This window comes from Sciurus carolinensis, chromosome 18 (assembly GCF_902686445.1).
Source record: "Sciurus carolinensis chromosome 18, mSciCar1.2, whole genome shotgun sequence".
NCBI classification, from domain to species: domain Eukaryota; kingdom Metazoa; phylum Chordata; class Mammalia; order Rodentia; family Sciuridae; genus Sciurus; species Sciurus carolinensis.
Genome location: NC_062230.1, coordinates 25,396,347 through 25,420,918, shown reverse-complemented (window position 1 = coordinate 25,420,918; position 24,572 = coordinate 25,396,347). Strand labels below are relative to the sequence as shown.

Below are 24,572 nucleotides of genomic sequence, written 5' to 3'. Positions count from 1 at the left end.
ACCAAACCCACATACGTACAGGAGATAGCAATTAAGAGGCCAAGGATATGGGTTGTTTTGAAAGTATATTTAAAACAAGATGAAAGATCTTTGGACCTTTGAAAATGCCCCAGAGACAGAATGAAAACAACAGCCTTTTTTCTTATCAGAGCACTGACTCATAGACCTGTGATTGGAAGGACCTTACTTAGTTGAAATACATATTTAAAAAATATTTTCCTTTTTAGACTATTATATGTACATATTTCTCTTAAACATCCCCAAACAGTTGTACATATGCACAACCTAAGTACAGAGGTGGCTAATTTTGTAGGTAAACATACTGAGTCACAGGGGATATTACATCAAAATAGCAACTTCTTTCACTTATTACATGATATACCACCGTCAGTCAGAATAATTTATGTTCACAATAAAATTTGATTTGTGATCCCTCAAGTTGAAACTCTGTATTATGAAGAAACTGTGCCTTAGAAAAGGACAATTGGGTTGGGGTTGTAGCTCAATAGTAGCACATGTAAAGCACTGGGTTTGATCGTCAGCACCATAAAAAATAAATAATATAAAGGTATTGTGTTCATCTACAACTAAATTATTTTTAATAAAGGACAAATTAGGTGGTTCTCTCTCTCTGTTTCTGTTTGAGAAACTGATTTGTTTGGCAGAGTCTAGGATTTAGTTAAGTATCATGTCAAAGGATTCTCCTTAGTGGAATCTGACTTGAATGAGATTAAGTTTAAAGTAGTTGGCTGCTCATCCTCGGGACTGCTTAAGTAGCTTGTCTAAGGAGGGCTGGGTTATCTTTGGCCTTGTGCTTCAATAACAACAGCCATCACTGCCACCTGAGAGCTGACTCTATGTAGGACACTGTGCTGGCACATGCAAGGACATAACCTCATTTAGTTTTCTCCAAAAATCCATGGGTGTGTGTGAGGGACCCCGTGATTCCTCACATTCCACAGGGTGCACCCTGTCTACTCTCATAAGTTTTTACTATAGTCCAGGAGGAACCTGGACAACTTGGTAACTGGTAGCTCTCAAGCTTAGCAAGGGGATGTCAAAATGAGGATCACAAGGCCCCATTTCCTTGGGGCAACCTTCTCTGAAATCTGTACATATAATAGTCTAAGCAACTTAAAGGAAAAAAAAAATATATATATTTACCAACATGTAATTCATTTCTAGCATTCAGCAGTTTTTGATTATCTGTTCACTGCATGATTACTGGTCAGTTCTGCTTCCCTATTAGACAGTAAGCCCTATGAAGGTGACACACGTTTCTTTTGCTTTCCATTCCACAGATTTCAGTGCCTGGTACATTCATGTATTCGATAAACCTTATTGTGTATGAAAATGATATTTGTCTTTCTGCTGACATTCCTGACATAAACTGAGGCAGGTGCAAGAATGCCCTGGGAGGGATACTGTGGCAGTTCAGGAGATGCCGGAAGCAGGTGGAGTGCCATGGATGTCACAAGTGATGGAGAAATGAGTCACTTGGGAAGAATTCTCGATATCAGGGAGGGAAAGACTCCTATTAAAAAGTCAGACACCTCTGATAGGTAGGTAACCAGAGTTTGCTGCCTGGTTTTGTGATTTCACGTTTGCATGTTTTATGGTTCTGTGTATGTTTCTTTCCCTGATTGGTTGGTTTGAAATATCATGGAGGGGTCTGAGGATAAACACATTATTTTATCCTCCTCGGTTTTGAGAGAGTGATTTATGGAGAGGCCAGTCATTTAGGACTGAGCATGCTTATTACGATACCCTCGGTTGATGTTTTACAGTTGAAGTTTTCAAATCAGCTGTTTCTCACAGATGTAATGTGAAGTAGACAGCTCCCAATCTTGGCCTTAGGTTTATAGGTGAATAAAGGGATACTCAGAGGAAGTTGACTTATCCAAGATAAAGTGAAAAGCAAATTAACATTTTGAGTGCTTATTACATGCTGAGGCATTACATTAAGCCCTTTATATTGAGTATATAATATAATCCTCATCATATTTTCATGAGATGGGTAGCCATTACTGTTATTTCCATTTTACAGATGAGGAAATTGAGAGTTGGCCATGTCAAGTAATTTACCTCAAATTATATAACCAAGAAGAGAGACCCAGGCTTCAAACCCAGCTAATTAGCCTCAGGAGTTCAAATGGTAAACTGCTATGCTAATGAACAGCACTGGGCAACCCCAACGAAGGATGTGCTTTGTTATTTGTATTTACTTCTGGAATTCTGCTAGTTCAGGCTGCTATTCTTTTGTAAACCTGTTTGTAGTTTCATCTTGACTTAGAATTGGATATCTAGATCAACTGGAGACCACAGTGATGTCAATGCAAGTGACTGAAATTATTATCAACTAAGTTCAGATAAAAACTTGTACACTAATTTTTTAAAAATTGAAAATTGTTAGCTTTCCATCATTGTCACAAAACACGTGAGAAAAGCAAATTAATAAAGGAAAATGCTTGTTTTGGTTCATGGTTTTAGAGGTTTTAGTCCATGGTCTCTTGGTTCTGTTTTTGGTTCTGTGGAGAGGCAGTGTATCACAGCAAAAGCATGTGGTGAAGGAAACTTGTTTACCTCATGACTGCCAGGAAGCCAAGAGCCAGAGGAAAGGGCCAGGATTCCAGTATCCCTTCAAGGACATGCCCCCAGTGACCTAACTTTCTACCACTATGCCCTAACTTCTAAAGGTTCTACCATCTCCCAATAGTGCCACAAGCAGGTGACCAAGTTTTTAACATATGGGCCTTGGGGTGTATTTAAGATTCAAAACTTAACAAATGCATTTGAATACATTGGAAAAAATGTGTATTTCTCTGAAGGTGTACCCAAAATGATTAAGAAGTATATAAAAAAAATCTATCCACGGATATATGTAATTGTATGAGCTCTTTTTACACCATTAACTCTTCAAGGAGATAATAACAGTGACCAGCATGTTTTGGACCTTGTGTAGATCCAAGTCTCTCTATCTTGGGTTCTCTTCACATTAGACTTTGTAACTGAAAAAAGAACATGAGAATGCCATATTTTATAGCTTCAAAGAACACCTAGAAAAACCCATTGCTTCCATATCTAGCTAGAAAAGTAATCCAGCCAAAATTCTGGGCCTGTGACAGCTGAGATGCCAGCTAGATGCCTGAGGTAAGGGAGAGGGTGTCAGTTATGTGTCTTTTGAATATCACTAACTGCATTTCAAAGTCACATTAGAGAGGATATTGGTTCATATCTGGCTTTCTTTTGGTGTCATTATGCCTCTTTCCCTCCCCATTATGGATAACTGAGGTTTTAATATACAGTAGTGACATTCTAGTAGATGAAGGAAGGGGGCAGTCCCAGAGGGCAATCTGAACTTCTGCTTAGTATATTTACTCTTGCTGTTTTCCTTCCTCCTCATTTGTAATTCAGGAGGCTCTCTGACAAGAGAGAGACAGCAAGGCTTCTTAGATGGATGGAAGAGCCACGAGCTGGGATACCAAGCTCTATGAAAAGGTCGGCTATGGTATTTGCTCTGTTACCTTTAGGCAAATCATTTGATCATGCTGTGCTTTGGGTTCTTCCTGTGCTTGCTAAATGTAAATAACATGTATATGTGCATTTTGTGGTGGTTATTTATTTTGTAAGTGTGTGGGTGGTTCATGTTTTTCTAAGCTGGCAGCTCAGGTATATAGCAAAATCTGCTCCTTTGAGATGACAGGCTTTGTCAACTGACCCCCAAATCAGACTACAGCTGCCATCTATTTGCTTCCTGTTCATCTGACATATTTGCCATCCTGAAGCTGCAATTAGGCAAACAGTTAAAGCTGGGGCATACCTTTTTTTTTTTTTTTTTTTTTTTGGTCTCCTTTGTCTTCAAAAACAAAATATGTCATTTTATGTGCTCCTGTTGCTTGTAGCCCTCTCCCCCACTGGGACAGAGCAGCTTTATCTGTGACACTGATCCCAAGAGATGGGAGAGGTGACACAGTAGACAAACTGAGTTATTTGGACTTGCTACTATAGCTCCTTTTAAATGTTTTGGGCCAGGACCAGTGAAGGCTTGAGCTAGATTAGTAAGGTACAGTCTGTTAAGGTTTTTGGTAAGTAGCAGTCAGGGTCAGACTATGGAAACACAAAGTCCCCCTCCCATCTGTTATTATTATTATTTTTTTCTTGAGGGGTGCGGTTTACAGCTTTATGTCACATAAGGCAACAAAATATCCCCGTCATCAAAAGTATCAACCTAGAATTCTCAGCAGCTAATAAAGTGTAAGGAATTATTTTGTTCCCCATTTGTGGAACCCCACTATTTTTAAAATGAAAATCTCTGAAGTGAAATATGAAATCAAACTGAAAGATTGGTTTCTTTCGCTTTGAACTAAAATGAAAAGTATTTACATAATTTCTGGTGCAAATGAAAAGCATTCTCCAAACCAACCTGGGGAGGTGTTATTAGAGGGCTTAGGAAATATGTTACTCGTTACTCCTTAGTTGTTGCTCGGGTAGCAGCAGGAAGAAGTTCAGACACAGGAACAGAGTGTAACTCTTCAGTTCTGAAAAGTTATTAGGTCTCCTCGTGCTATAAACGATCAAAGAAACATCCGGGTCAATCTCCCAGAGCTGAGTTCGCTTTAAGTGTCGAGTTCAACTTCCGCCTGTTACTTCAAGGGAACAAACTCGGGGTGTTCATTCTTGGGCGGGCTCATCAGTCCCGCACATTACTTCCTTATGGGCGCCCCAGCTACAGAAGCTTCCAACAAAGGCAGAGCTTTCTTTCACTCATGCCTCTTAGAAACACGTAGCCAGCAACTCGTCAGGCTTGGGGAACCCGCACGCCGGCGGCGGCGGTGGGAGTGAGGAGGAAGGCAGAGGTTGGTCCTTGTCCTCTAAATGCCCTGCTTCGCAGCTACCGCCAAGTAGCGTGGAAGTTTTGGGGGTGGGAGTCTTGGTTGTCGGCCCTAAATATAAAATGGAAACTAGGCAGCTGACGCAGTAACGAGAACTGGCAGCGTCTGTCTCTGTCAAGGACCAGGGTCTGAGTAGACGCAGGAAAGGGTCGAGACTTCTCATCCTGGGATCAGTCTGTACAATCAGGTCAAAGTCCCGCCGTGCGGTGGGACGAAGGGCCCAGAGGTGCTGCGGGCACTACCCGGGAGAGGCTGGGAAGCTCGGGTTCACGCCTCCGCCATTACGCCGAGCGCCCGCGGACCCGCGCGCGAGGGGCGCGCGCCAGGCTAATGCGCGCTCCTTTGTCCCGCCTCCCGGCCGGCCCACCCATTGGACGGAAGGAGCGCGCCCGGAGAGAACGCGCCCCAGTCGCGCGTACGTGCTCCGGCAGGAAACTAGCGCCGGCGGCGTTGGCGTTCCGCGGGCGGAAGGGAAGGGGGAGGTGAGAAGGCAGAGCGCCGGCCGCTCCTCCCCCCGCCCCCCCCCCGCCTCGGCCCTGGAGGGGCTGGATGGGCAAGTTGGGCGCGATGGCTCGAGCCCGGGCGGCGGCGGCGGTGGCTGGAGGCGGCGGCACCCCCTCCTCCTCGCCCCGGCGCCGGCGGTGATCCGAGCGAGCGGCCGCGGCCCCCGATGAGACTGTTGGTGGGTTGGCTGTGCCTGAGCCTGGCGTCCGTGTGGCTGGCGCGGAGGATGTGGACGCTGCGGAGTCCGCTCACCCGCTCGCTGTACGTGAACATGACGAGCGGCCCGGGCGGGCCGGCGGCGGCCGCGGGCGGCAGGAAGGATAACCACCAGGTACGGCCGGGGCGCGGGCGGGGGCGTGGCGGCCCGGCCTTCCCGCGCTCGGCCCCGCTATTGTGCGGGGAGGTGCGGTGAGGGGGCGACCGGGCGCTGCCCCGCGGCCCCGGCCTCTCTGAAAGTTTTCCCCGCCGGGCGCCGGCCCCGGCCCCGCAGCGCCTTTTGTTCGGCGGCGCGGGCGGAGGACGGCCTCCCCTTCCCGCTCCCGGGGCCCGAGCGTGGGCGCCCCGGAGCCCCGCATTGTCCCCGGGTCCCGGGCGACCACCGTAGACGTTCGGCCGCTGGACTGGAGGAACTTCGCGGCTGGTGCGTGGCCGGGGGCACCCTTCTGTCACCGAGGCCCGAGAAAGAAAGACCCATGACCTCGGACAGCCTTCCTAAGCCCTGGGAAACGCAACGAGAAGCCGGTCCCTCTTTTTGTCTCGTGGAATCCTTGAACATACAAAGGGTCGTAAAGAAATTTAGCCGTGCACCGTGAGCCATCCGGCTGACATTTCCTCTAAGTCCTTAAAAATGTGTTTGACAGATCCCTGCGCCCTGGCCGCAGAACCCTCCCCTCCTGCCCAAGAGGCGTCTCCTTTAAACTTCGGTTTAGTTAGCTGACCCGAAAGATTGTGATCAAGAGGAAGATGATGCAAGCCTCTACAGAAGGGTTTTAAAAAGAACTGGGCAGGAGCGAATTCTTTGAGGAGTTGAAGTTGGTGGGTCGTGAGCCATGCGATGCAAACGGTTAAGGTGGTCTTTTCGTTAGCTCATTTTTGCACCATTTAAGGAAATATGTGTGGGACAGCAGTAGAATTAAGAGGCAGGTAGTCCAAATTGGACCATGTCGTTGGCGGTTAACCTTGCATTCGTCGAAAAGAGGCGTTTGCGCTCTGCCAAAATGTTGGCTTTTAATAGCCAGTATTGATAAAGTGCGTTTTGCCTTTCCAGAAAGCAGTAACTGATGATTTTTCATGTCATTTTGAGTCTCATCATTTTTATGTATTTCTCATTTTCTTGTGCTGTTTTACTTACTATACCAGGTGTTCCGAGAATTCACACCCAGGTTGGTTTCATCTGTCTTAGTGAATGCAAAGAATAATTGAAGGAAGAGATAAAGCAAAATATTTATAAAAGTAACATTTAATTTCTATTTAGAAACTACTTCTAGTGGGGATGGTACCCAGGGCCTCTTTCTGGCAGAGTGAGTGCTCTACCACTGAACCACCTTTTCCTATTTTTAAAGGAAGTGTAAATTTCTGTTTTTTTTTTTTTTTTTTTTTTTTTTTTTAAATCTCCCACTGCTTGCAGTGTGTTAGGTGATCACTCCTATGATATTGTTGGGGTGTGTATAAGTTTAATATGCAATCTTAAATTATAAAACCGCATTTATTGCCATGGGTTGATTACTTAAACTAGTTAATTCTCATAGAAACAACTGTAAAGAACTATTCTGTTAACTGTTCAGTTGTCAGAAAATCATATCCAGAGGGAACATGGATAATGGTGTAGAACAATGAATTACAAATGTCATTTTTAACAAGCATTTGATAGAAAGAACGTCCTGGATAAGAAAAAAATGCACTTTTTTTCATTTAACATGGAATTATGGTTGAGTCTCTTAGTCCGTATTTATGACAATACTTGTGATTACTGCAGCACCATATGTTTTCAGTGCTCATAAAAAATAGCACTTTTTTAAAAAAAATTGAAAGACTTTATAAACTGTGATTTTTATGGAGCTTAGAAAGAATGATAGCTGTTTACATAGCTTCAATATCTCCCAACAGACAGTCTTTTCTAATTGTGAACCTTTTTAAAATTAAATCTGTCAGACTTTAACAAAAACTAATACTGGTTTCAAATAACTCATTTACCTTATTGTGTTTCTGAGATACTCAAAAGTGTGTGTGTGTGTGTGTGTGTGTGTGTGTGTTAACCGATTGCATTAACAACTTGGCAGGTAATTTCTCCAGGGTGAAGACTAATCTGATGCATTTAAAATACTTAGGGAGGATCAACTTTTCCGTAGAATAATGAATTCAGCCATTATTTTGAGATGAATACATTCATGTTGTGAAAATATAATTGTCCATGAATAAAGATTAAAATGAACAAAAGTAAAATGCGTATGGAAACCACAGTGAACTAAAGGGAAGTTGGAGACTGTTCTTTCTGCATCATGGCTGAGCTGATGATTTGTTATTCCTTTCATGTTCCAGATTCTAGGTTTGCCTCATAACTTTGTTGCTTGTGAAGTAACTTTACTCCCCCTTCAAATTAATAGTTTTATACATGGTCTTCTGGTGTTCATTTGGGCATGTGGGTTCCACAGCCAGCCACATCTGGTTCTTCTGGAGTTGCATGAAAGCAGGAATATGGATTTAATTGACCCATACTTAGTGCAAGTTTTCCTTCTGGTTATTTTACTAGGAATTATGATGGAGGAGTCTTTGGTTAGAGAGAGAGGTCTTGGGTAATATTTGTTTATTAAAATTTGCTATTTAGTTAGTATAGCCTGGAGATAGAAGCCTCCTTTGGGCCAAAGCAGCTCTAAAACTATAGTAGCAGCACTACTTTAATAATTTGTTTCAGCGTGCAAGCTTCAAAATTGAGATTATGTTTCACTTTGGGCAAGTGAGAAACAGGGCTTCTCTTTGAGAAGGGATATGGCCCACAAGCCCAATTAGTCTCATTGACTAATGACATGGGAAGTAAGAATAGTTGTACATTTTTAAATGGTTACCAAGAAAAAAAAATACTATTTCACAAAACTCATAGCAAATTCAGATTACAGTGTCTGCAAATAAAGTTTTATTGAAACATTAGCTTACCTCTGATCTGTGAGTGCTTCTGGTCTACAGCAGTTGAGCTGAGTAGTTGTACTATATGGCTCATAATCCTTCAATATTTACTATCTGTCCCTTTACAGAGGAAAAAAAGAGTTTTTTTTTTTTTTTTTTTTTTTTCTCTCCCCCAAGAAAAAATTCCCGGCTTCCTTAATCAGCATCATATTCCCAGTCATAGATGTCAGGGTGGCTAGATTGACTCACTGGGGAGAAATAGAACCAGGCAGTGAGAAGCTAATAGATATCTTTTTTTAATGTTGGTGGACTCTGAACTTAAAAAGAAAACAAGAAAATCTTTGAATCTAGGTTTTTTTTTTGATGCATCATACCTAGTGCTTAAAGTTAATACAACTATTAAGGGGCTATAGAAACTTGAAAGGACCTTTAAGACTCCACTAACTAGATTCTTGATATTAATAGCCATTCACAGCTTCTCAATTGATGGAGTGGAAAAAATTGTTATAAAACTCTCTGGAAACAAACCACAATTTCTCCAGGTGACAAACTACAGTTGTTTTTGTTTTTTAAAGCATAGATAGTATTCAGTATCTGGAATTATTATTATTATTGTTTTAAAATATTTTTAGATATTGAAAGACCTTTATTTCATTAATTTATTTATATGCGGTGCTGAGGATCAAACCCAGGGCCTCACACATGCCAGGCCAGCACTCTATCACTGAGCCATAACTCCAGCCCCGTGGAATTATTTAGATGTAACTTAAAATTGCAGATATGGATATACCTGTGAGCCTGAGAACTGTATCATGCTATACTTGGTAATAGATTCAAGATAGAATTGAAATAATTATTTTTTCCCAAATAAAAAAAAAATACTTGGGTGTCACAGCCAGAGTTTAATGTTGTGCTAAAGGGCAGATTGGGTTTCCTGTCCTGTGCCCTCCTGTACCTTGTGGAGGCTGGTTGAAGTCAGGCATGAGTTAACAGTGCTTCAGGGTGTCAGCCAGCCAGTTGGACACTGATGGATTGGTGTCCTCCTCTCAGCTGCCTTCCAGAGCCTGGAGGCTTTGTAGCAGAGCACCAAAGAGACTTTGGAAAGGGTTTCTTTCCTTCCTTATAACCTGTGTTGAAACCGTAACCAAGTATTTGCTTCAGTTTCACAGAATTCTAGGGTCTCTTTCTTCTGCTGAATACTGGGGGTCTTTATGTTCTCCTCCGAAGGTGCCCTAGAAGACTAGTAGCTTCCAGTAAAAGGGCTGTTTAGACTCTCCAAAGCTTTGTTGAAATTCTACTATTTTAAAGTGAGTTTTTCAATAGTTTTGCCAACTATTTATTAAATCAAAGCCAAGGCAACTTAATCTAATCTGTATAAATTATCCCCTCCATGGATTTGAGGGTGCTTACCACCAAATGCATTGAAATCTCACATAAAGAGGTTATTGGGTTGGGTTTAAGTCATTTGTAGAAAAATGGGGGATGGCTTGAATATTGACTCATAAATGCAAGAAGGTGTCATTGGTGAAATGTCTTTGATTTGACTGTCTTGCAGAATCTTAGAATGTGATTTTTGAATCCTTAGCTGCCAAGGTCAGTGTTAGTGGGCTTGCTCTAACCACTTGCATAGAAAGGTTCTGTGTTCTTGGATCACAAGCAGTGAAGATTTTCTGATTGTGGTGGCACTGAATGTGTCTTGTCTTTGGTCACCTATTTCTTCTGAGAGCAACTGAGTGCTCAGACCTACAGTGTGGTTTTTAGGCATTTCCCTGAACTGCACATCTCCTCTGGTTTTTCATGTCCTTCTCCTTACTGCACAAGCCTAGGGGAAGGTCATGTGAAAAATAAATTGGGTTTCTTTCTCATCCTTGGGGATTAGGGACTGGGGCTCTGAGTTCCAACTGTGGAATCATAGCTTGTTCTCCCTCCCCTTCTGGGAGTCATCTCATTGGCATACAAGAATATCTTTTATCTTTAATTATGCTGGAGATTCCGTGTTTTTGGAGTTCCATATGTGGAACCTGGGACAGAGTCCATATATTAACTTTTTTATTATATCACACTAACTAAAATCATTAAGTTGGTTTTCATAACTTCCTGATTCTATTAGTGTGCTTAATTCCTTTGTATTTTGGAAGAAAAAACTATATAGCATATCTCATGTTTGACTCAATGAGAAACTCCAGAAAATAATTTCAGAAAAGTTTTTAGTTGTGTCCTTCATTCTAATAAAGCAAATACAGTTTTATAGAAAAATTGAATTCCTATTTTGAAGGAGTGATTCATCCACTAAGGCTATATAAATATTGATATGTTCATGTGCTTAATGAAGACATTTTTAAAACAATATGACCTAAAATTCCATAGTATTCGCTAATACTATCAAACAAAAACACTCCTGCTGACCTACCTAATTTGACTGTTTATTATTTGACTAATTAATAGTATCTTTGCAGTCTTATTGCAAGCAGACAGAACATTGCTATTTACCATAATTTTTAGAGGGTATTATATTTAGTTATCACATTTTATTGTAGTTGGCATCAGCAGATAACTAAATGGAATAATTCTAGTTCAGTTTAAGAGATTTACTCGGTTATTTAGATTGAGCGCAGTTTGAGTGAGCTTTAAAGGTAAATGCTAATTGAACACCTTTGCAGACACTGGTCTCCAGATGAGGATGAGAGATGGCACGTAGTCCCTACAGTGTGAAGTTCATTATGCATAGTACTTTGTTCTTGCCTGTACACCTCTGTCTATGTAGCCTTTGAGGAGCATGTGTTCTAAGAACTCACCTGCTTGAAAGTGCCCAGGAAATCACAGGCAGCCACCTAGTGCTGTGAGCTCTGTATAGCTTTTCATTTAAGCCTGCCTGTCTGGAGAGACTCTAGAAGGACCACCAGATGGGATTCAGGGCTCCTGCACTGATTTTCTTTTTAGTTGGCTTTAGAGCAAGTTGACTGCTCATTTAGGACTCTGAAGACCCCAATCAAGATCATGGTGTCTTTGCTTGTTTCTCTTGATGTCTGCCTTTATTTTCCCCTCTGGAATTTAAATTCCCTGAAGCCAGTAAGTCCATCTGTTAATCAACTACAGTCCCTAATCAGCACAGATAAGCTAGGATAGTTAGGCAACACTTGCTGGAGAGTCTGGACAATGAAGTTCTCTGTCTGAGCCCAGGTAGGTATTTTCAGGCAGTGGCAGTTTACCCCCACTTCTGGGGCATTTGGCAAATGCCTGGGGCATTTTGGGTTGTCATTCAGGGTAGTGCTACAGGAATCTGATGGGTAAAGACTTAGGATGTTTTTAACTGTCATGCTCAAGACAGCCCCCATAACAAAGAATTATCAGGCCCTATATGTCAGCTCCAAGGATAACAAATTCCTGGCCTATAGGAATTTGGTTGTTGTCTAGTTGGGATTATCTTTCCTCTAACATGTCCAGTTCAGCTTAATTAGAGAATAGTCCTGCTTTCTTTTCTCAAGCAGACATACTGGTAGAGGTGAGTAGCAGCTTCTTTGAAAGACATTTTTGTTCCTAGAACCATATGTACCTAGATTGGAAGCTGCAGTCAGCAGAAGCTGCTGGGGACCTCAGGCTTGCCAGTTATTCAGAAGTTACCAAGTGGTAAATGGAATGTAAAGAGCTGGCCAGGTGCCGGCACACATGAGTGCTCAGAAGTGTCTTGCTTCCTTGCTTGTGGTATTGCAGTTTTGTAGTGGGTGGGCAGCTTTAACCACTGTTTGCAAAATTGGATTTAAGAAAGACCTTGTAGAAACCCTGGAGTTGAGAAATTGACAGAAACCTAGTGACAGCTATCTCTGTGGTTATCCTTATGTTTCCACTAGGATTTTATTAGAAGTGCCAAATTCTGTCTGTTTAGACTGCCTGTGATTCTTAGCAATACCTCATTTAACAGACATTGCTTGTCTGTGTCTGTGCCAGGCTGTGAAATCAGTCATTGTCCCCATCGTTATGAAGCTCTCAGTCTACCTGCAAAGACAGACACTGAACATACAGTTGTGTATAGTTACTTAATTCAGAGGTCATACATGTTGCCAAGGAGACATGGCAAGTATGAAAGGATATTAAAATGGGAGGGGCTGACCTATTCTGAGAGTTGAAGAAAAACATACTTGAAGAAATATTTAAACTGAATTTGAATTAACCAAATAAAGAGGCAATGAGCTGGGTGGTGGGAAGCATAGGGGCAGAGCAAATACCCTGCGAGACAGCCATGGTAAAGGAACCTTCCAGAAACAGAAAAAAAGAGTGGAGCACTGACAAAGTGAGGACCCTGTGTCCTTGGTTGGTAGGGAATGCCACAAGGTGAGGCTGTGGACACAGAATGGACATATATCCCATAGGGCCTTGTTAATCATATTGAGTATTTTGAATGTTATTCTGAGACTACTGTGAAGCAGGGTAGCAACAGGATCAGGTTTGCATTTTAAAAGAGGTTTGCTAGGTCACTTATGTTTCCAGTCCACTTTTAATTTCTGGAAGATCAAACGCCACCTACATTTAGATGTTGTGTGTGGGGGTATGTTATTTAAAGCAAAGCAAAACAACTTTACTGTGATATAATTCACATACCATAAAATTGATCCTTTTAAAGGGTATAATTCAGTGGTTTGTTATATTCACAGAGTTGCACAGCGATCACCTATCTGATTTTGGAACATTTTATCATCTCCACTCCAAAAACAAAAAGCCTATACCCATTAGCAGATACTCCCTTTTGTTCTCTCCCTTTAGTGTCCCCTAACAATCTACTTTTCTGTATCTGGATTTGCATATTATAAATGCTTCCTACAAAATTAGGTAGTATGTGACCTTTTGCTACTAGCTTATTTTACTTCGCATGTGTTGTCAAGGTTCATCCTTGTCAGGGCACAAATTACAACTTTATTCGTCTTTATGGTTGAATTCTATTCTGTATGGATCAGATCTTCCACCTTGTTTACCCATCAGCTGATGGGCACTTGAGTTGTTTCAGCTTTTTGGCAATTATGAATAACACTGTTGTGACTTGACATTTGTATTATGTAAATGGTCAAGAAGGACATAGATTTCAACTCTAATCTTTGAAGAGAAGAGCTTACTCCTTTTTTTTCATATGGCATTTGGTTCAAGAAGCAGCTTCTCTTCCGAAAGACTTGTGTGGCAGTAAAGTTTCAACCACATGTGTTAATGTTGTTGAGAAATATGTCATTGAAAACCAGAATTTTCTTCTTGGTGCTTGACAGCAATGTTCGCAGTTAATGGTGCCAGTTCTTGCTTAGTTCTGGAAGTCAGAGGCCATTGTTTTTAGTTGTCCATTTAGAAGCGGATGCCAAGGAATTCTTTGCTTCTCAGTTGAACTACTTCTTGTCCACATTGATATAATGTACTTGATTGCCTTTTATCAAAGTAACGATTTTCATCTTGATTAGTCATTTTAGAGAATAAAAAATAAATAAAAGGCAGAGTGGCCTCGGTATTACAGAGTTCAGAATGTGTGCCAAGATATCACGAGTATAATAAAAAATGGTTTATGACCTGCACTGGGGCATGACTTCAGGCCCAGTAAGTATTAAGATTTAGTAAATGATTAAACAAGGACATTTTCAGGCCAAGGAAAAAAGGATAGGCAGTTAATATAAGAAGCTTCATAACTTGTCCTGTAAGGTGGGGAAAATAGTTTTGTATGAAGTCCTAGTGATTTTGGTAACAGTGGTTAAATAGCAAATTAGCACAAATAAGTCAATAGCTGGAAAGGTTTGGTGTATTTAGTTCAGGGTACAGGGTTTGTCAAATGATGAATATTTGAAATTTAATGGCCTGCTGCTGCTTTCTGTTGTTTTTTAACTGGTTCTTTTTAATGTTAGTGTCAGGGATGTTACCCAAGACTTCATTCAACATTAAGCAAGTTCAGGATGACTGTAAAATTGGTCCACTCATTGTGCAAGAAATTACAGGACACCTACTGCTGATAAATGGTCATATTTGTCAAGGGGAAGCAATTTATTTTTTTGGCTAATAGACTCCTAATTGGGAAAAACTGGTGGTTTCATAGCAGATAATGGATTAATAATAACTGGTCTACTCTGCAGTTTTATCACTGTACTTAATGGGCTCACTCTTATTTATCAGGCCATGTTAAGAATCTCACTGCTCTATTATCATAGAATGCTTACTGTGTGCTTGTGCTGTATTGGGCACAGGCCTGCTTTATGTTGTTTAATCCTAATCATCTCCTACCAGGTTGGATAGACACTAGTGGCATCTGTAGTCTACCAGTGAATGAATAGAGGCTCATTAAGTGACTTGTCTTTGCTTACCTGGGAGTGGCAGAGCTGGACTAGATTGTAGGGCTGACACTAAGGCCTTATGTACAGTCTCCTCTGCCACTAATTCTCAGTGAAATGGAAAACATTTATTAATGGAATGTTAAATTTTGTGTACAGTTGAAGTTCTTGAATTTTCTTCTAAAAAGTATAATTTGGCTAGAGCCTGTTCCTAGAAATCTGGTTCTCAGCTTGTTGTTACTTGGTTTTCTCACTGATTGCAGTATAACCTTACGTAATTTCTTTATCTTTCTTAAGCACATTTTGTCCCTGTCTCTAAGCATGCTATATGCCCTGTTATTAAACCTCAAGATTTTTAAAGGTCTCTTTTGTGTAGCCTACAAGAAGACGGGCAGTCTAATCTAGTCACTGGGGTGTTCAGTTCTCCTGCCTACTGTCATTGATATGTTTGGTGATGTTGAGTTAAATCATTGCATTATGGGATTGTTTTCTTACCTGAAAACAAGATTAACAATGCTAGCTATTTGCCTTCTGATGTTGAATCTCAGTGAAGGAAAGAGCAGCAGAGCTCTTCCAGATCTTGGCGGTGTTGGTGACTGAAGCATTGGGCCAGGAGTCAGAATACCTGGGCTGATAATCCGGTTCTGCCTCCCATTGCTCTGCGGGACATGCAAACTTTGCCCTTCCCCCACCCTTCCCACCTGCCTTGAGGATTGTCATGAGACTTGAAAAGTCATGTCTGAAATGTATTTTATACTTTATAGGCCAAATGGGTATAAAAGATGATGATTGTCCTCAAAAGTACCATGAGATTATAGTAATTGGAAATCGTAGATTTGATTTTAGCTTCTGTTTTTTGTTTTTGGTTTCCTTAGGTGACATTTCGGGTTGTGTGTTTTAATTTTTTGTTCTTTTTTGTTCTTTTTGTTTTGTTTTGTTTTTTAGTGGTATGTGTGCAACAGAGAGAAATTATGTGAATCACTCCAGGCTGTCTTTGTTCAGAGTTACCTTGATCAAGGAACACAGATCTTCTTAAACAACAGCATTGAGAAATCGGGCTGGCTATTTATCCAATTATATCATTCTTTTGTGTCATCTGTTTTTAGCCTGTTTATGTCTAGAACATCTATCAATGGGTAAGTGAATCTTGGACATTTTGTTTTTCTTTATCCTTAGGTTTAAAAAAAGGAAAAGTGAAAAAAGAAATTTATCTTGTTCAAGGTATTGACTGTCTCAGCTACAATATTTCTACTTGCCAAAATCCTTGGCAGTGGGTCCACTGTTCCAGCTTTCTCTGCTTTGCTTTTAAAATTCACTATAACTTGGTGAATAGCCTTAGTAGTATTTATTTCTATGGTCAGAGTTACTTAATTCAATGCTCCACAGCTTTGATGTCCATGGAAACCACCTGGGTTGGGGGTCGGGGTCTGTTAATATGTAGAGTAAGAGCCAGTAGTGGGTCTGGGTAGGGCCTGAAATTCTACTTTTTTGTGTGATTCTGGGGAATTAAACCAGGGCCTTGTGCTAGGCAAGTGCTTTACCACTGAGCTACATCCCTACCTCTTTCTGGTTTTTATCTTGAGACAGAGTCTCCTTAAGTTGCTGAGGCACTGTCTTTGAACTTGTGATCCTCCTCCCTCAGCCTTTCAAGTAGTTGGGATTACAGGCATGCACCACTGTGCCCAGCTGAGATTCTGCAGTTTTAGCAAGCCTCTGGTGATGCCTACAGTGCTGCTGCAGCCTGCTGGTTGTGCATTTCAGAGTAGCAAGACCCTTCAAACCAAGCCTGTAAGCCCTTAAGCCCTTAGGCTGAAGAGCAGGACCTTGGTTTTAAACACACTTCCCAGAGGGAGTTTTTTGGGGGGAGTTTAATTTCTCAGTCCAACAGTGGATGATGGCTTGTTTGAAGAGTCTTTATGTTTGTTCTTACATAATGTCTGGGCTCACTAGCATTCGTAAACTTATTGTGGAACTCTGAATCCTCAGAGTGGTTCCCTCATATGAATCCACAGAAAAGGATTGAGGAATATTATTTATCCTTTCTTAGCCAAATTTTGAAATATCCCCAAGGTCTTAGAATTCAGAAAACCAAAGAGAAAAGCAACAGGGCATGATGATACATAAGAAGCCTAATTGGACCACTGAAGCCACTGGTTGGACCCACTTTTCCTTTCCCTTAAGGTTTGGAGCCAGTTTCTGCTGAATGTCTGGATCCCCAGTCTATCATCTGGTCTTTAAATATGTTTTCAGGCACCGCAAGCCATTTCTCAAGACTTCTTATTTGATGTTCTTCTTCATTGTTTGTGTGAAATTGCCTTTCCATTTGCTTCATTAAACAGTTGTTATTTTTGTATTGGGAGTTGAGTTTATACAACTTGGTCTGACATTTTGTTCCTAAAATTGGTTGTACTGAATTTCTATCCTATACTATTTATTCTTTCTTGGGATATTAGATGAGTCACTGAAGCAGAGATTCTTATTTTGGGGGTCCAGGATGTAGCTCTTTGAAAGTATAAAACGTAGGAATCCTTTCTTCAAAAAATACTTACATTTTTTTATGTAATTTGGGGGTTTTCAAACTCTGAATCTCTTCCTTCTTCCTCTGTCTGTTGGAACCTTCCTTACTGTAGATTTTTTTCAGTTTGATCAAAGAGGCAATGCAATTAATAAACCTAACCCTAACCACTTTGATTTCCCTTATCTTTTATTTTATTTTTTTGAAATGGGGTCTTGCTGTGTTGTCCAGGCTGGCCTTAAACTCCTGGGCTTGAGCTGTTCTCCTACCTCAGCCTCTCGGATAGCTGGGACTACAGGCATGTGCCATCTGTCTGGCTCATTTTGCTCTTTACTTATTATTATTATTGTTTATAACCCACTACCTCCCTGCCAGCAAATCCCTCTTACCCTGTGTCCTCTTCTCAACAAAAAACTTAATTTTGAGTTTCTTGGTACTTCCCCCTCCCCCATGGCAATGGTAGATTATTACAAGTGACTGCCTCTAACAGAAATAAATAATTCCCATAGTATTGTCTGGAATTAAAGTTCTTATTAAACTAACTTTATGGTAGAAAGGAGAAGACCAAGTAGCGAGAGAGAGTAGTGCCGTTTTCAGAGTTTATTTTCTAAGAGGCAGACCTCCTCTATAGACTTCAAATCTAGAGAGAACTTGGATTGTGGCCAGAGAACCTAGACTGGATATAAAAGACTAAAGTCAGAGACAAATTAGAGCACCACATCTCTTTCATGGTTTGTTTTCTAGAAACCTTATATCGGCCTAAGTGTCTTGATATTTTGGATGGAACAGTTCTTTATTATGTTAGACTTTCCCACACATTGTAGGAAGTGTTACTTTTGGGGAGACATTAATACCCCCAAGTCACTGCAACTGAAACTCCCCCACTGGCCCCTAGTAGGCAAAATTGGTCCTGGCTGAACTACATTGGGCTGGATGGACTTGACTTTAGTTTTGACAGTGTTAATGTTTTTGTGGAGCCCTGTTGCTAATGTTCATTGGAAACAGGACAGGGCTTCCTCTCTTTCTCTCTGTTGCCCTTAAATGTAGATCAATCAGGTGACCTTGTGCTCTGACCTCAGATGACCTGTAGTTCTAGAATTTGATCAGTATCTTAGCAATGTTCCTCATATCCCAAGAAGATGACCTGGAAAGCATGTTGTTTTATAGCTGGGAAAGTTTATGCAGAATGACTGTTTCATGCACTTACTCTGGTTCTGTGCCAAGGCAGCACCGAGATTCAAAACATGCCTCCCCGCATCCTTGCTGCTTGGAGCCTCTTCTGTTCTGACTTGGGTCTGAGTGAAGTTCATGCAGCTATTTCAGCAGGTTCAGCCCTTTTTCTCAGCTGTGCATGTTTTTTCTCTGGAAGATAAGAACAGTAGAGGATTAAAAACAACTTGTCTATTTTGAGATCTGCTTCTCTGGCAAGTGGTTGTCATTTATAACATCATGGTTTGTTGTCTCTGGGGTCTTTCCTTCTCCCACTCCCCAGACTTTGAGCATTTCTCTGGGCCGGATTTACTGTAAATGTATTATTAAATTTGGTGTAACTTTCCTACGACCTTAATGGGAAAAGAGGAGGGAGAATTTGTTACATGAACCTCCCTTCCCTATTTTTATTTTTTTCTGAAACTGGTCTTGGCTCAAGTACCATGTTGCATGCATCTTTTCAGTCACTACGTAGCCACCATATTTTTGTGTTCTGATTATTTGGAGAAAGTGGCAGTAGAGATTTCCTTGCTCCTTCCTAGACCAGTGATTTTTCAGTGCGTTTTCTAGGATCTGAGGAAGAAGTGCCTCAGGAATTGCTTCAGGCTGCAAGTAAATCACAGAAGTGAGCTGGTGGCAACTCCAGGGCTCTCGGCCTCATGCCAGCAGCAGCAGCAGCAGCTGTCTTGCCATTTTATATTGTGTATGAATGCCACTTCATTTAAAGAAAAGGTTCTCCTGCGTAAAGGAAGTTGGATAATTCCTGCCCCAGACAAACTAGGATTCGAGAGCTAGAGGTCAGGTTCTAAATGTGGAGTTCATTTTATTTCCCAAAGTGGTGCTTGCAGGAGACTTGGCTGGTTTTCCAAAGGTTCTCTTTGATCTCCATTCTAATGCCTCTCAGTTTCTTTCTTTTCAAAGGCATTAGTTCTGTTGGGAGTGTTGTTTTTTAGGACCTTTGGAAGTAATAGGACCAAACCAACTGTAAAACATAAACAGACCTCAGTGTGAATCTACTTTAATGCAGATTAACTGACGTCACAAGGACCATTCTTTTCCTCTTTTTTTTTTTTTAAGGGTCTCATATTATATTAGCTTTATTATATAGAAGCTAATTTTTCCCTTTCACCCACTGTTTAGTTCCATCTTCCAAGTGGCTTTTTTCTTACTTGATTTCTCTGCGTAGTGTTGTGGTACGATTCTGTTAGCCTATCATCTTTTTAACTGATGAACATATGTTCTGCTACTCCTTCTGCCTTTCCTTCCTGTTTTGACTTAAATTCTTCACAGTCATCTTTTAATTTCTTATTCATTCCTTATATTCCCTTCCCCCTTTTCCTTTTCCTGTGCCTTTGAGGGTATTATTTACAACTCTAAAGAAAAATGATATCTGTATTTATTTTCTTATTTTATTTGCTTTTTAATCATAAATCATAAAAGATAAGATGTATTTTAATCATAAAACTTATAAGTTCAAAGAGTTGTTGGTGCTGAGTCATTAAATTTACTTCGTATGTATGGGGGTTAATTTGCATAGACTCTTCTATTTTTGTCCTTTTTTTTCAGGTTGCTAGGAAGAGGTTCAATGTTTGTATTCTCGCCAGATCAGTTTCAGAGACTGCTTAAAATTAATCCAGACTGGAAAACCCACAGACTTCTCGATTTAGGTGCTGGAGATGGAGAAGTCACAAAAATCATGAGCCCTCATTTTGAAGAAATCTATGCCACTGAACTCTCTGAAACTATGATATGGCAGCTTCAAAAGAAGAAGTACAGGTACAGTTTTTTTTTTTTTTTTAATATATATTTTTAGTTGTAGGTAGACACAATATCTTTATTTTTATGTGGTGTTGAGGATCGAACCCTGGGCCTCATGTGTGCTAGGCAAGCACACTTAACACTGAGCCACAACCCCAGCCCCACAGGTACAATTTTTAGACTTGGTTTGGAACATACTTCTTGGTTTTAGATGTACTTCTTCTTGAAAGTATGTTGTTTAAGGGTTATGGATCAGAAAACATTTCCCATGATTAGGAACTTACATAAAAATTTCCATATATGATTAAATGGAAATTTAGAGAGGAGATAATCTTTCCATAGCAGTATTTTTCTGGAGTAGAGGAAGGAAAAGGACTGACTAGTGAGAGCTTGGAAAAGGCGGGTTAGGGACTTGTTCCCTAATTAGAATATGACATTCTCAAATATTTTGTATGTTTAATATTTTATATTTTTAATTGTGGTAAAATACATCTAATACAGTTTACTGTTTTAGAATAATGTTGAAGTGCACAGTCACGTCAGTGGTGTTAGGTGCATTTGCATTGTTGCACAACATCGCCATCGTCCATTCCCAGAACGTCCTCCTCTTCTCCTGCTGAACTCTGCACCCGTCAGTCCGTAACCCCCTGTTCTTCCTTTCTTTCAGCCCCTGACAACCACCATTCTACTTTTTCTCTGACTGTGACTATTCTAGGTACCTCATATAAGAGGAATCATACTTTTTTCCTTTGTAACTGGCTTATTTCATCCAACATGTCTTCATAGTTCATCTGTGTTGTAGCACATATCTAAATTTCTGTTAGGGCTAAATAATATTCCATTGTATGCACATACCACACTTTCTTTATCCATTCATCTGTCAGTAGACTTTTGGGTTGCTTCTACCATTTGGCTAATGCTTCTATCATTTGGCATTGTGAGTAATGCATGAACATATCTATTAAAGTTCCCGCTTTCACTTATTTTGGATATATACCCAGAAGTGGGATTGCTGGATCAAATGGTGAGCCTGTGTTTAATAGTTTTGAAAATTTGACATGCCTTTTCCATATCAGCTATACCATTTTGTATTCCCACCAACAGCGTTCAAGGGTTCCAGTTTATTTGCATCCTTGACAATTGTTGTTGTTTGTTTTGTTTTTTAATAATAGCCATCAGTAATGGTGGGTATGAAGTGTCAAATCTCAGTTTTAAGACCATCTGGTTCTTGAGAGACTTAGGAAGAAGGGTAGTCTATTCAGTGTAGGTTCTTTTGGCTAGGAGATTTCTGCATATTGGCTGAGTGTAGAAGAGTGGAGCTGGAGCTGAAGCTGGCCTCCTCTGTGGGACTTTGGAAGCCTGGCTTGGCCTTGGAGTGAAGGGAGAATTGTGTAATCACTGACTTTTACAGACTGACCCTAGTCATGGAGCATCAGTGTACATTTTGGAGCAGGATTGAACTGACCACTTGCAAAACAGAAGTCTTTAGCCCAGAGAAGGGGTAATAAATAGGATGGGGATGGAAAGGAAGATGATAGGAAACAGATATTCAGTGGGGTTTTATATGGAAGGAAGGAATAAATGTAATCTCTGTTATAACTGGGTATAGGCCTGTAATCCCAGCCACTTGGGAGGCAGAGACAGGAGGATTGCCAGGTTGAGTATAGCCTCAGCAACTTAGTGAAACCTTGTCTCCAAAAAAAAAAAAAAAAAAAAAATAGGCAGGGGATGTAGCTCAGTGATAAAGGGCTGCTGGTTTTAATTCTTGGTATCAAAAACCAAACACACACCAAAATAAGGATGAGTTTGAGCTAGAGTAGATATAGGTTTCAACCATCTCAGCATTAAAACTAATTTTCTCTTAAGAGAATATATTTCTGTCTTTCACATGAAAACTACCTATCTACAACTAATTCTGGGATGGATGTAATGAAATTATTCTGGATTACAACATGCTGATGGTATTTGGCTTCTGCTTCATTGTACATATGAGTTTTTTGTTTTTAAAATCAAATATATAATTTTTCTTTCAAATTGCTCATTTCAGTGTTTAAAATCAGAACTGTTGAAATTTTTATCCTAAAACTATAATCTTCACAGTACTATTTTGAAATTCTTTAATGACCTAAATCTAGTTTGTAAAATCATTATTGCAGTTGATTTCAGCACAACAAAATGATTTTGAAATCCTAATGCTCTATTTATTCTAATCAATATTTAGTTCAGTTAAACACCTGTACAACAAAGGAATATGACTAGTTTCTTGAAGTTAGATTTGTTTGGAGGAGACTTTATTTTTTAAAAATATAGATTGAAAAAAGATTTAACTGAGTGGCTTATGTTTTGTTTTGTTCTATTCAGAAATGCCATAAAATATCATTGTTAGTGATGTTTCCAAAATAACCCTCATTATACTTTTAGAATTTTCTGATATACTTCTGTTGTTCAGCATTACTAAAGACTTGTTTCCCAAAGATCCTATTCTGTGTTTCCTTTTTCACCTATTTCTGACCCAACTTGTTTTACCTGCCACATTCTGATTGGTGTAACCAGGTACAAGTAAGTAGTTTATTGAATTGACTCAGTGGTTTGCTTAGCAAAGACTCTTGATTTAAAAACTTCCTCCTTTTGTAGATAAACATTGTAAAGGACTAAAAATGGTGTGTGGTGGTGGTGAGGGGTGAGGTTGAGAGCGATTTTCTAACCATTTTGTTCACTTACAGTTTTATGAGGATGTCCTATGCTTTATGTTTTTCTGAGTAGTTAGATGAAGATGAAGATTCTAGTGTATGAAATTGTCTCTTGGGAATGGATGTGATGAAAAGGTTTTAAGTTATTATTTTATACTACTCCATTCTTAAGTATAGAAAGAACCCTAGGAATAGAAAACATGAATATATAATTTTTTTATGATTTAATGCCAGCGAATGTTAAAAAGGATTCATTCTTTTGTTCTCTCATTGGAGAGGAACAAAAGAATTTGATGTCTTAGATTCATAACTGTTTTATTACTTTGTGTCTTCATGCTTATTAAACATATGATTAGTTCTTATAAAGGAAGTTTTGTATGTTTTAGTATTTGTTAATAGGAGCAATGGTAAGTTTAAAGAAACATGGTTGCTGTTTGTCTCTTGTGTGGCCTTTGTATTTCTGCAAATATGAAATTTTAAGAGAATATTTTGAGTTTACTTTGATCTAGAAGACAGACTTAGAGCCTTTATTGGCATCTTAATTATTTTTTTAAAGACATCTTCAAAGCAAGTAGTATTAGTCAAGTTCTTTCTGATGTTTTTCTAGAGTGCTTGGAATCAATGAATGGCAGAACACAGGGTTCCAGTATGATGTCATCAGCTGCTTGAATTTGTTGGACCGCTGTGATCAGCCACTGACTTTATTAAAAGATATCAGAAGTGTCTTGGAGCCAACTAGAGGCAGAGTCATCCTTGCCCTGGTCCTGCCCTTTCATCCCTATGTGGAAAACGGTAAGTACGGTCAGACCACCTCTTATGCAGAGTTGGTCATAATTAAACATTGTCTAGTAGTTCTCAAAACAGCTTGGAGGTTAGGGCTGGGGATGTAGCTCAGTTGGTTGAGTGCGTGCCTCTCAAGCCCAAGGCCCTGGGTTCAAATCCCCAGCACTGCAAAAAAAAAAAAAAAACAGCTTGGAGTTTAAAGTAAAGCTGTTATCCTGTGTAAAATATCACGTTGGTTAGTGTTCATCTTAATGTTGATTTTATAGAACTCCAGTACTCCCTTGCAGTGATAGTAATTAATACTCAGCCTGGTCTACCTGCTTGTGATTGAAAGCTTACAATGTGTTCATATCCTCTGGTTTTAAATGGAGCGTCAACCCTTTATTTATTGGTCAGTGAATGATGCCTTTTCATCTGCTCATCTGAACTCGCTGAATGTCATGTCTGTTTTGTTTTGCATTTCGCATTTCTGTCGAGAACTTAAAAAAAAGGGTTGTGGTTACCTGTTTTTCTCTTTTGAGAAAATGTATAATTTCTTTATGTAACATTTGATTTTTTTTATTTTATAATTTTGCTCTTCAGTATTAAGTGAAGACTATGTTAGAAGAAATGGGCTGGTTTCATATCACTTCAGATTTATTATGACTTCTGGCATGTAATGTGACCTAATGTCACATGAATTCATAGTTTAAGTTTATGTGGTTTGCATTTCAGTTCATCGTGGAAATTATGACTTTAAGCCTTTGTTTTGTATTTTTATAAGTTAATATGCATATGCATAAAATTATATGATTTATACAACATGCATGTT

General features: G+C 39.9%; 1 protein-coding gene across 3 annotated transcripts in view; it reads left to right on the top strand.

Annotated features, from left to right (window-relative positions):
• Positions 1-3,413: 3,413 nt before the first annotated feature.
• Positions 3,414-24,572, top strand: part of Mettl9 (methyltransferase like 9) — a 38,636-nt gene continuing 17,477 nt past the window's right edge. The window contains exons 1-4 of one of the 3 annotated variants that reach the window (XM_047533366.1): positions 3,414-3,498; positions 15,752-15,942; positions 20,097-20,306; positions 23,586-23,770. In XM_047533366.1, the coding sequence (XP_047389322.1) occupies positions 3,454-3,498; positions 15,752-15,942; positions 20,097-20,306; positions 23,586-23,770 (631 nt within the window). In that variant the 5' untranslated portion in view covers positions 3,414-3,453. Of the gene's footprint in view, positions 3,499-5,334; positions 5,728-15,751; positions 15,943-20,096; positions 20,307-23,585; positions 23,771-24,572 lie in introns of those variants that run through there. The other 2 variants (XM_047533365.1, XM_047533364.1) reach the window with 2 other exon arrangements.